We start from the raw sequence: 12,690 nt of genomic DNA on the forward strand, positions 1-12,690 counted from the left end.
TCTTATCATCCCAATGATTAGTAATAATAATAATATTGGTTTTTGTTAAGTGCTTACTATGTGTCAGGCACTGTACCAAATGCTGGGGTGGATACAAGTGGATCGGGTTAGACACAGTCCCTGCCCCGCATGGGCCTCACATTCTCAATTCCCATTTTATAGATCAGATAAGTGAGGCCCAGAGAAGTGAAGTCACCTGCCCAAGGTCACACAGCACCCATGACCTTAGAACCCATGACTTTATAGACTTTCTGATTCCCAGACCCCTATGTTCTGTCCATTATGCCAAAGTTTCTAAATTACATATTTACTTATACCCAAGTTCAGTACCTGTGTTATTGTGTATATTCTGTTGTATATTCTTGTTTTTAAAATTCTCATCACTCTGTAAATATTTTTATTTCTTTCTACCCCATAAGAGTGTAAACTCCTTGTGGAAAAGACATGTGTCTTTTGCCCCTGTTGTTTGTTGCCAAACACTTAGTATAGTGATTTTATCTCCTGGGCACTCAATAATAATAATAATAATGTTGGTATTTGTTAAGTGCTTACTATGTGCAGAGCACTGTTCTGAGCGCTGGGGTAGATACAGAGTAATCAGGTTGTCCCTCATGAGGCTCAATAAATGCCACTACTGCTTTTTAAACTAAATCATTAAATTAAAAAAATCAAGAAGGAATATGCTTAGGTTTATAAGGTTTATGTAGCCATAAGTTAAAAGCTTCTACAGGTTAGGTTGTTTCTTATATCCCTTTAGGACCAAAATTCATCAAAGTTTATCTGCGATGTAATATATAAGTACATAGTATATTTATGGGGTGCTATATTTATGGGGTGCCTACTGTGGGAAAAGCTATCTATGAAGCATTTGGGAGCATTAAAAAGTAGTAAAATGCATAAATCTTGCCTTCAAAGAGCTTACAGTCTGGTGTGTTGTTTTTTTTTAGTCATTTTAGACATCAAGAAACAAATGACTCACCTGTTTGCTTTTTTCTTCCCTTTTTTTATTTTATTTAAACCATAGGTAAGGCGTTGACATTTCTTCTACTGCAACCACCCAGTCCCAAACTTCCTCCACACAGCACCATTCGTAGAACAGCTATTGATCTGATTGGAAGAGGCTTTACCGTGTGGGAACCTTATATGGATGTTTCTGCTGTCTTAATGGGACTTCTAGAGCTCTGTGCCGATGCTGAGAAACAACTTGCAAAGTATGTCTCTCTTTTACTTATTATTTTCATATTTTCTGTTTCATCTGTGTATTTCCTTACAGTTACTCCATGGAACAAAAAAATTACAGAGTATAAGCTCTTTAATTGAGAGGAGAAAACACAAAGGGTAATCAGTGAATTCTTCCATTTTGGCTTGATCTGTGACTTGTGTTGTATCTCCATTACTGGTTAGGTATCTGTCATGGAATTTGAACAATTCTCAGTGAAGAATAACATTTCTGAAATGGAGCACAATAAAAATGCATATAATCCTGTAGAAAGCCAACATTATAATTTGAAGTTTAAATTCATATTTAACAATATTACCTCAAGATGGTGGCTTCTGAGGGCTTATGCATAAGATTGCTTAATCAAACCAACTGGAACACCAATACCATCATAATCTTTTAATATGAAGTTTGACCACATTTAATTTTGAATGGTAAATGTGAAGGGTTACATGTTGATGAGTTCTTTTATTAATGCATCGATAATCAACAATGTTTAAGTGCCTAAATTGCGATTATAGTTTGATTTCTGCATTTTTAGCAGTAATTGGTACTAGAATGTAATACTCTTTTTTGCCAAAGGATTAAAAAGCTCTACTCTCTCAGCTGGGGAAAAGAAAAACATAATTTCTAGATCTCCAGTTTTAGCCCACAGTCTTGTGTTTACCCTCTTGGCATTTCTGCCGTGGACTTCACCCTCTGACTGAACAGCACTGACTTCACTGATTTTAGCCTGTCACAGGTACTACTTTTGAACAATGAAAAAAAAGACAACACAAGCGAGAGGCATCATAGTTAAATGTCAGAGCTCTTAGAATGAGCTGTGCCAGGACAGTACACTGGTTGGAATTACAAGCAGTTGTCTGCTTTTTCACAGCCAAAGGCAGAGGGACTGTGTGTATGTATTAGGATTTGGTAGGAGAGGGCAAAGAGAGGATATGAGAGATTTGAGAATCGAGAGGTCTGAGATGGAACCAGAACAAGTGGCTAATTCATCCTTGTCCATCTAGACGCTACACAAAATATAAACATTCTTCCCAAAATGAAATCCAGACTTTCTTTGGCCAGTTACATTCTAGTACTTCAGCATGGTATCCATGACTGATAGTTTGGCAATTATTGTTCTAGGAATATGTTTTAGCAAACTCCTCAAGGGTGATTATGTCTACTAACTCCATTCTGTTCTTGAGTGCTTGCCATAGTGCTCTGCACAAAGTAAGTGTTCAAATAATACTGATTGATTGATTGCTGCTGGATCATTTACAAAATTGTTAAATAATCTTTAAACTGGCATGCTCGAACCCTGGCACTATATTTTCTAGCATTTCCTTTTTCTGGTTTTCATAGTTTTTCATAACTTGAGCTTTGAGGCCAACAAAACATATGGGATACATTTGGAATATTTCTGTTTATTCTTAAACTTTCCTGATCCAAATTAATAATACAGTAGTTCACTTTTCATTTCAAAATTTCTGGGTGTTTATCCCATGTTTCATATGAATTTAAAAAATCACAATTATTCACAGCATTTTGCTATATTTCTGTGATATTTAGATCCAGCTCCACAAGCAGTTGCAACCAAACCTATGAATTTACTCGTCTAAGTTGTCAAGAATCAGTCTGTGGAGACAAGTCAGTCAATTCATGATTAGCTGGGCTAAGGTTGAACCTGAGATACATGAATAAATGCATTTCACCCAATTGACTGAAGCAGCATGGCCTTGTGGATAAAGCATGGGCCTGGGAGTCAAAGGACTTGTACTCTTATCCTGGCTTCACCACTTGCCTGTTGTGTGACCTTGGACAAGTCAAACTTCTTTATGTATCAGTTTCCTCAATTGCAAAATGGGGAGTTAATGCTTGTTGTCCCTCCTACTTAGATTATCAGCCCCATGTGGAACAGAGACTGTACCCAGCCTGATTAACTTGTATCTATCCAGCACTTAGAACAGTTTGACACCTGAAAGCCCTGAAATACCATAAAACAGACACAAAAAAAAACTTTCACTAGAGCTACTAACAAGTAGCAGAATTGAGAGATTTAGTTTCATCTTCATAACTTTTCACTGCTCAGGATCTGGAGAATGCTGATAAATGGAGAAGTAGCCAGAAGGCAGGCAGTGAAGAGTTTGGAGGGAATGGATAGGATAGAGAATAATCAAGAAATACATATCTGGTCTTTTCCCCCTTTTAAATGAAAGAAACTCATCATCAAGTGTACAAATGTGAGGAAAAGGTACCTGGAACTGGTAGACTTTTATACTGTGCTGATTGCAACATTTCCTTCCCTTCCAAGATAGGTAATAAATTCCACAGTCCCCATGCAGGTATACATGATTCAGCCAAGTTTTGATATTCGAAAACATTGCTTTATCGTGAATGGCTGCGATTTTCTCATAGCGTACATACAGTTTGCCTCTGTCCTAGAACCAGCCTGGCATGGTGTCTTAGCCCTGTAGGTAAAAGTAAATCCTTCTCTCATCTCCTTCAGCTGCCCTGTTCCTAGCTTCCCAACCCTTCAACATATTTTTGTTTGAACTTCAGTCACTGAAACTACCTTCTTGGTCCTTCCTCCCCATATCCCCCACTCTCCATTGTTCCGAAGAGTTAAACTTTACCGTGGTTCCCACTGGGACTGTCCTGATGGCTGGACGACTGGATCCTGATCCCCTCCACCTTGGCTTTTCCCAGCTACCTTTCTGTCGGAATACTCTCTGGCCAACTTCACCTTCTCTTCCTGGCCATGTCCCCGAGATCTGTGGTCTCTTTGCCCTCTCAGCTTCTTTTCCTTTCCTAGATGATTTGCTGGAACTTTCTGGTTCCAAGCCTAATCTGCATTATTTTTCCAAATAAATATTTCCCCTCCAAATATTTGGCAGACTACCTTTCTTTGGCTTCTTTCTATTTCATTATTCAAATGTGTGGCAAATAGTTTAACAGCTAACAGTTTAGCATAGTCATCTAGCATTTTCATATTCTCTGAAGTAACTAAAATGTAATGTTGGTATTTGTCAAGCACTTACTACATGCAGAGCACTGTTCTAAGCAATTACAAAATTAATTTTGTGATTACAAAAGAGTTTTTTAAGATGGTTTCATATGTTCTAGGTAGTTATAAAGCTTACATATTTTTTACCAACTCCACCTAACATGGCTTAGGTAAGAATTGGGCCATGTTTGGGAAGCCGTTTGTGAAACAAAAGTATCCTTAGCGTGGTGAGAAATAGGGAAGTATCATTCATGATAAACCAAATTAGGACTTATTGATTGATGTATTTCTCTGCACAGAACCAAAAGCATGATTGCTGGTTTTGGTTTTAACTCTGCCTGAATTTAACGTAGCTATTGCCTTCATTTAATTTATGATATATGAGCGTACCATATTATCTTCAGATAATGGGATGTTACAGGTGAATGTTGGGAGGCAACAGTAGCAAGTCAACCAATTCAGAACAATCAAGATAGAACTGCCTTGGCCAACAAAATCTTTGATAAAATCTTGACACTGGGGTGAAAATGAAGCAGTTCCAGGCACTGCAAACGACAAACACCTTCTCACAGTATGGGACAATTTAGTTGAAATTATGAGGCTGGGAGAGATAATTCCTGGATCAACAATTTGAACCAGTTTGTAGAGGTAAATATCATCCTCAGTGGCATCATCTTCAAATATTCACAACAGCTGCATGCGTAATAGCTACTAAATATATTATTTGACAACAGTGATAACACAGATAGATGTCAGTATTGCACACCTTTCAGTGGGACACTGTGTATAAACTAATAACTCCAGTAGTCACTATTTGGGGTCAAAGGTGTAGAGAGAATTGCTGAGCCAATTTTGCTGATGTCTTCAAAATTCAGATGATTTTCCCAGCATTCTGTTCCCAATATGCCAATATGCATTAATATGGGTAAGTAATAAAGGAATCAATTGACACTTCAAAGAAAAATCAGGACAAATGACTTTACCTAAAATATAATTAGCTTTAAATAGTATTTATGTTAATGATTTACCAACTGACTAAAGCCTTAGAAATAGAATTATTTCTATTTGTCTTTCAATCCTAATATGTGTTTTCAAATGTGAATTGAAATTTAATCTCCATTATATATTATTTACGCTTTAAGTGAATTTGATTAATTCCGTATTGCTTTATTCAATAATTAAATTCTTCTATTCAGAGGTAGGATATGTAACTTGAAAATGTCATCCAATTCATCCCCCTGCATGTTCTGTCATCTGTTCATAATTCATCCCTGAGAGATTGTTTCACATAAATTTCCCAAAGCAATTGCAGAAACTCTTTTGGGATTCCATTCCAATAGTCCATCAGGATGTTTTTCCTTACCTAAGGTTAATTTCTCAATTTTATTAGTCTTTCATTTGGAAATATAAGGTCTCAAAAAAAACCCCAAATAAATGTTTTTATAGCATGGAACTGGAACACTAATGGGGGAGGAAGGGAATATGTCCAGGTAATAGAAGATTATGTATATTATGAAGTCTTATGTATCTTTTATTGCTACTCTTAAACTTTTTACTGCCTAAAATGGATAGATGCTAAAGATAAAATTTGTTATGAGGCTACTGTTCAATTTGAATAGAACTGTAGTATGATTTAGAAAAATATTTGATTGCCAAATCCATAAATGTCCAGGTTCACACTTTCCTTGAATATTTCTTTACACATATTTCACTGTGCTTTGTCATTGCCTTTTTTCTTAATTTTTGCAGTCAGATTTAAATCCTTTATAAAGTGTCGAATTATTAGGCTAAGTAACATTTAAACCTAAAATAATAATAATACTATTTGAAGCACTCATGTGCCATGCATTGTTCTAAGCACTGAGGTAAATAGAAATTAATGAGATCAGACACAGCCCATCTTTCACATGGGGCTCCCAGTGAAAACAAGACTTGAATCCCCATTTTATAGCTGTACAAACTGAGGCACAGAGAAGTTAAGTGACTTTCCTAAAGTCACCCAGCAGGCAACTGGCATAGTTGGGATTAGACGCCCAATCCTCTGGCTCCCAGGATTTCACTCATGCTGAAATTTGATTGGGAAGATTTTGCTGTGTTGAGTTTTTATGGTAACTCTGTAGAAAATAGGAATTCATTTAAAGCTTTAAAACTCGTTGGTATGTTTCATCGTTTTCCTTTCCAAGTTATCAAAACCAAAAATGTTTTCCAACTATGAAACTCCTCTGCATGATTTTGCTGACACTATCATCAGTTACTGATATTTAATGTCACTTTGATCTGCTCCAGGGAGTCTTCCTGTCTCTTATCAGTGCTAACCTTTAAAATATCTGGGCAGTGATGAACTCTGTGTGGATGCTTCCTCTCTATGTGAAAGAAAAGGAGGTAATCTTGGGTAGCATAAGCCTTTTCCTGGTATAGTCTTGGTAGAAAATTAGATTCCAATGATATTTTCTATCTTAAAGTTCCAAAATTAAGTAGCTTGGCCAATTTTATGTGAGAAATATTTAGGAATGAGCTTCATTTCATGGTAATGATTATGTTTCAATCTTTCATCCTTGTAATCAGTTTTTAGTTTGTATTTATATAAAGTTGCATTTATATTGGACTTAAATGTAGAATGTCCTCAAATATAAGTGAATATTGTTTTTCCAGAGGTAATTTTAGTCTGGCTCTTCCATCCTTTTTTTGTCCTCCAGATTAGTACGGTTCTCTATACACGAGAGCACATGAGTAAATGAATGTATCAGCAGGAAGCCTTGAGGAACCCAATGTAATTTCCGTCACGATAAATTGCATAATAAGCAAGAAAGTGTTTGCTTATTAATCCATAACAAGATTTAGATTGAAAATGGCCTGTTACATCCATGACAAGTACAGTACTGACTGCAGAGGAACCAAGGTGGAAAGAAACAGAGCAACAATTTTGCAGGGGGTTAAGTGTGCATCTTACCCTCCTGATGCCCTGCTGAGCTGCCCCTTTTTGTGCCTGATTTACCGTGTACACAATAACAGTGCACAGCTGCCTTGCTTCTGTCCGGGATGTTAAGCATGCTTTATGAAGGAGCTTTCATGTCAGGCGTGTGCTTTTTAAAATTTCACTTCACATTTATTGACAAAGGGAAAACACAAGCAATGTTTCCTTTTTTCCCCCCCTATTCATCTTTAGGCCAGCAAAAATACCCTTAGTTCAGGCCTGCTGCCTCATTCCCCTAGCCTATTTAAGCTTCTTTTTTCTCCTCCTCCTGCTCTTCTCCCCTTTGCTACAATGCCCCCTACCCTCAGTCGCCTCTCATCTTCTTTTCCCCTTCCTTCTTATCAAGATTACTATAATACTTTTCTCATATTAACCAAGCTTTGATTTTGGGGAATGAGTTTGCTCTTTGCATTAGGAGTGCCACTGATGTGTTTTTAAGTTTGTCATCAAATTTTAAACCAATGTTGAGAAAGACTGATGGTGGTAGGAAATTATGGGACTTATACTTTAGCGACTAAACAGTTTAAGTTAAAATAATGAATTTAAGGGTAGGAGATTGTAATGAATGACGGGGAGACTCTTTTATTAAGGATATCCATGCTAGCCTCGAGCTTAGAATTTTTCCTGAACCTTCGTTTCTTAATAGATAAGAACTCAATTTCATCCTGGAGATCAACTTAAATCCGGACTTTTTTTTCTTGGTTCTCCTAACAAAAGGGCCCAATTCCTGCTGCTGCTACTGCAGTGGAGAAGTTAGTTGGTTTCCTTTTTTGTAAATCCTTTCCGGATGGAGAACATTTGGATGTGCAATTCACAAGATGCAAAAAAGATTCCATAAAGCTTTTCCATTTAGGTTGAACATGTTTAGACAGCAAATAATTATCTTTTATTCCTTGTGCCATTTTCTTATGCTCAGGATGCTTTGGGCTATTTAAAAAATTCAGTCCTTTAGAAATGCCAAATAAAATAAAAAGGTAAACTATGTCAATAGGGAGCAGGATATTTAAACAATTAGTTGTAAAGTTATTGCTTAAAAAAAAGAAATGGAGAATAAGTACTTTGAAAAGTCCATAATTTTAAAGCTTGTTTAACTTTGGAGGCAATTTTATTATAGCCATTAAAGAAGCTGCCAGAATTTTCAGTTAAAATTTCGTGTTGATATTTTCATGGAGCAGACTTGTGAGAAAATGGCATACTTTCACAGTTATAGCAGTCTCCAGGGACAAGTGTGTGTAGTCCCTACTCTGTGCTTTAAAATAAATAAGTAAATCTTTGACAGTAATCCTGGGAGGAACCATCATTTCATTCTGAAATGTCTTTCTATTTCCAAATATTTAGAGTAGTTTTTGTAAGAGAACTAGAACTTTTTGTCTGCTGTTACTGTGACCTGAAAAATATGTCTAAATACGGCCTATGATGAGCTGGTCTTTCAAAAAGACCACAAGTCCATTTTGGGCTGGGATTGTCTCTATTTGTTGCTGAATTGTACTTCTCAAGCACTTAGTACAGTGCTCTGCAAAGAAAGCGCTCAGTAAATACAACTGAATGAAAAAAGGATTGTTAATAATAATGTTGGTATTTGTTAAGTGCTTACTATGTGCAGAGCACTGTTCTAAGCGCTGGGGTAGGTACAGGGTAATCAGGTTGTCCCACATGAGGCTCACAGTCTTAATCCCCATTTTACAGATGAGGGAACGGGCACAGAGAAGTTAAGTGACTTGCCCACAGTCACACGCCTGACAAGTGGCAGTTTGAGCATGTAAGAAGCGGCATGGCTCAGTGGAAAGAGCCCGGGCTTGGGAGTCAGAGGTTATGGGTTCAAATCCTAGCTCTGCTGCTTGTCAGCTGTGTAACTTTGGGCAAGTCACTTAACTTCTCTGTGCCTCAGTTACCTCATCTGTAAAATAGGGATTAAGACTGTGAGCCCCACATGGGACAACCTTATTACCTTGTATCTACCCCAGAGCTTAGAACAGTGATTGCACATACCTGACAAGTGGCAGTTTGAGCATGTAAGAAGCAGCATGGCTCAGTGGAAAGAGCACGGGCTTTGGAGTCAGGGCTCATGAGTTCGAATCCCAGCTCTGCCACTTGTCGGCTGTGTGACTGTGGGCAAGTCACTTAACTTCTCTGTGCCTCAGTTCCCTCATCTGTAAAATGGGGATTAAGACTGTGAGCCCCACGTGGGGACAACCTGATTCCCCTATGTCTACCCCAGCGCTTAGGACAGTGCTCGGCACATAGTAAGCGCTTAACAAATACCAACATTATTATTATTATTATTACATAGTAAGCGCTTTACAAATGCCATCTTTGTTATTATTAGGACTCTCATACTTTGTAAAAATAATTAGATAATTTTAGTTAATTGAAATCAGAGCCACATTTAGAAGGTGAGCAAACTTCACATGTGGAAAGGCTGCTCTTTATGGTCTCCACTCCCAGGAATAATAATTGTTGTGGTATCTGTTAAGCGCACATTATATGCCAAGCATTATAGTAAGTGCTGCAGTAGACACAAGATAATTTGGATGTGGTCACTCTCCCATAAAGGGCTCAAAATCTAAGCAAGAGGGAGAACAGGTTTAAATCCCCATTTTACAGACAAGGAAACTGAGGCCCAGAGAAGCTAGGAAGCCAACTCCAGTCCTCTGACTCGCAGGCCCATGCTCCCGCCCCATGGAGGGTAAAGCTCATGCTTTTGCCAGCCAACAGCTGAAGGAGCATGGCTTAGTAGAAGCTTAGGAGAAGCAGCGTGGCTCAGTGGAAAGAGCATGGGCTTTGGAGTCAGGTCTCATGAGTTCGAATCCCAGCTCTGCCACTTGTTGGCTGTGTGACTATGGCCAAGTCACTTAACTTCTCTGTGCCTCAGTTCCCTCATCTGTAAAATGAGGATTAAGATTGTGAGCCCCACGTGGGACAACCTGATTCCCCTATGTCTACCCCAGCGCTTAGAACAGTGCTCGGCACATAGTAAGCGCTTAACAAATACCAACATTATTAACATTATTATTATTAGTGGATAGGCAGAAGGATTTGGGATCTAATCCCGTCACTGCCACTTGTCTGCTGTGTGACCTTGGGCAAGTCACTTCATTCATTCATGCATTCAGTTGTTATTTAGTGAGCGCTTATTGTGTGCAGAGAACTGTACTAAGTGCTTGAAAAGTACAATTTGACAACCATTAGGGACAATCCCTATGCAACAGCGGGCTCATAGTTAACTTCTCTGTGCCTCAGTTATTCCATCTGTAAAGTGGGGATTAATACTGTGAGTACCATGTGGGACATGGACTGTGTCTAACTTGATCTTCTATCTACCCCAGCACTTAATAAATACAGTGCCTGGCACATAGTAATTCCTAACAAATAGCATAAAAGGAAACCCGTCAGCCACACAACCCAGTGGAGCTTTTGTGGCCTCTAATCTGGTTGAACTATTCTGTCCCTGCATCTTCCACATCTGAATGCCGGGTGAGCCTGCTGTCCCAACAAAGCCAGCCTTTTGCTACCCCAGACTAGATGGAGGGTATGGGATGTTGGATCCCGAAGCCAGTGACCACCAGACTCAATCCAGGAAGGTGGCAATGTAAGGAGCAGAATTATTAAAGCAGGTTATCGACTTGCCTGTGGAAGCCAAACAAGTAGTTCTGTCCCCAGCTACTATAAAGACTTGAATCAAGAGGTTAAGATATTTATGGCATAAATGTCATGTTTCATTTACCTACCCAATGGAAACCAAGAAGTTTTCAGTTAATGTTCTTAGTATGTGCAAAGCACTGTACTAAGCACTTGGGAGAGTACAGTGCAACAGAGTTGGAAGGCATCTTGCCTGTCCACAACAAGCCTACAGTGTAAAGGGGGTGACAGACATTAATATAAATAAATGATTCATAACTTTTTCTAACGGAGTTCACTGTAGGGTCAACTGCTGGGTTTTCTTTCCCAAACTGCTCCACCTACCTCTTCCAATATCACAGTCTACTGCTTTTCATCTCTGTTAGAGGCTACTGTCTTTGATCTTCACTTTCTGCCATTGCCTTTGATGCCCAGCACTGGGACACAGTGAACAGTGTGTTCTCCCTGGAATGTTTGCCCAAATCTGGAAATCACCAATTCCAAACTGAAAGAAACTTTCAGATATAGCTCTGTTTCCGTGTAAATTCCGGAATCATATTGAGGTGAAAAGAAGTACGATACCTTCTTTAACGTAAACTAATGTGCTGCTGGTGAAGTGACTTTCAATAGGTTGCTTAATGCGTGTAATGTGGTTACACAACTGGATACATAGTGACTGGATGAAAGATTTTATTTATCAATCACTTGGGTTTACAAAGTGATTACCGTATACAGAGAGTGCAATAAAATGGACACGTTCTCTGTCCACATTGAGCTTACAGTTACTGTGCTTGAAAAAGAAGAAGCAGCCTGGCATAGTGGGTAGAACACGGGCCTCGGAGTCAGAAGGCTCTAATCACAGCTCTGCTACTTGTCTACTATGTGACCTTGGATAAGTCACTTAACTCCTCTGTGCCTCAGTTACCTCATCTGTAAAATGGGGATTGAGATTGTGAACCCCACATGGGACAAGGGACTGTATCCAGCCTAATTTGCTAGCACCCAACCTAGCACTTAGTACAGTATTTTTTAAAAATCCTATAGTATCTTAATTTCAGAGCAAAAAATTTTGTTATAGCTCTTTTAAACTACTTTCCTATGGAAAATGGAAAAACTTATATTTTCTATAATCAATTTATGCCTAGATGGTCATATACATATATTACTACATGACTCATATAGTAATAAACTTAGCTGACTTAGTCAAAAATTCAAGTAATGGAAGAAACTAGAGAAAGAAGTTGGACTTTTCTTTTTCTGTCTCGTGGATTTGCATTGGCTTTATTACTGGTAAATTTAAGACATACAAGAGCATTTAAGTCAGATTTTAGATCAGAAATGGCCAAGCCTCGTGAACTAAAGAGCCACATATCAATTGATCAATCAACCATTGGTATTTATAGAACACTTTCTATGTGCAGAGCAGTATGGCCTAGCAGAAAGAGCACTGGCCTAGGAGTTGGAGGACTTGGGTTCTAATCCTGCCTCCGCCACCGGCCTGATATGTGACCTTGAACCAGTTTCTTTTCTGTGCCTCAGTTCCCTAAAGTGGAGATTCAACGTCTATTCTATGTCCCACTTAGATTGTGAGCCCCATGTGAGATAGAGACTTTGAACTGATTATCTTATCTCCAACGCTTAGTACGGTGGTTTGCACATGGAAAATGCTCAACAGATACTATTATTATTATTATCATTATTAATAATTGCACTAAGCACTTGGGAGAGCAAAAGAGGGTAAAAAGATATGATCCGTAGTTGGGGAAGTGGACATTATAGAAAATGAAAAGGATAAGTGTAAGGATATGCTTGTAAGTGCTGGGTAGAAGGATTGAGTACTTATGTGCTTATGGGTGCACACTCAAGTGCATAGTGATGCAGAGGGAAGGG

The 12,690-nt window shown here is 38.5% G+C and overlaps 1 protein-coding gene across 2 annotated transcripts in view; it reads left to right on the top strand.

Moving 5' to 3' along the window:
• Positions 1-12,690, top strand: part of WDR7 (WD repeat domain 7) — a 447,173-nt gene that overhangs the window by 306,370 nt on the left and 128,113 nt on the right. For both annotated transcript variants that reach the window (XM_029059993.1, XM_029059994.1), the window contains one exon: positions 1,025-1,211. In XM_029059993.1, the coding sequence (XP_028915826.1) occupies positions 1,025-1,211 (187 nt within the window). The remainder of the gene's footprint in view (positions 1-1,024; positions 1,212-12,690) is intronic.

This window comes from Ornithorhynchus anatinus, chromosome 3 (genome assembly GCF_004115215.2).
Source record: "Ornithorhynchus anatinus isolate Pmale09 chromosome 3, mOrnAna1.pri.v4, whole genome shotgun sequence".
In the NCBI taxonomy this organism is placed as follows: Eukaryota; Metazoa; Chordata; class Mammalia; order Monotremata; family Ornithorhynchidae; genus Ornithorhynchus; species Ornithorhynchus anatinus.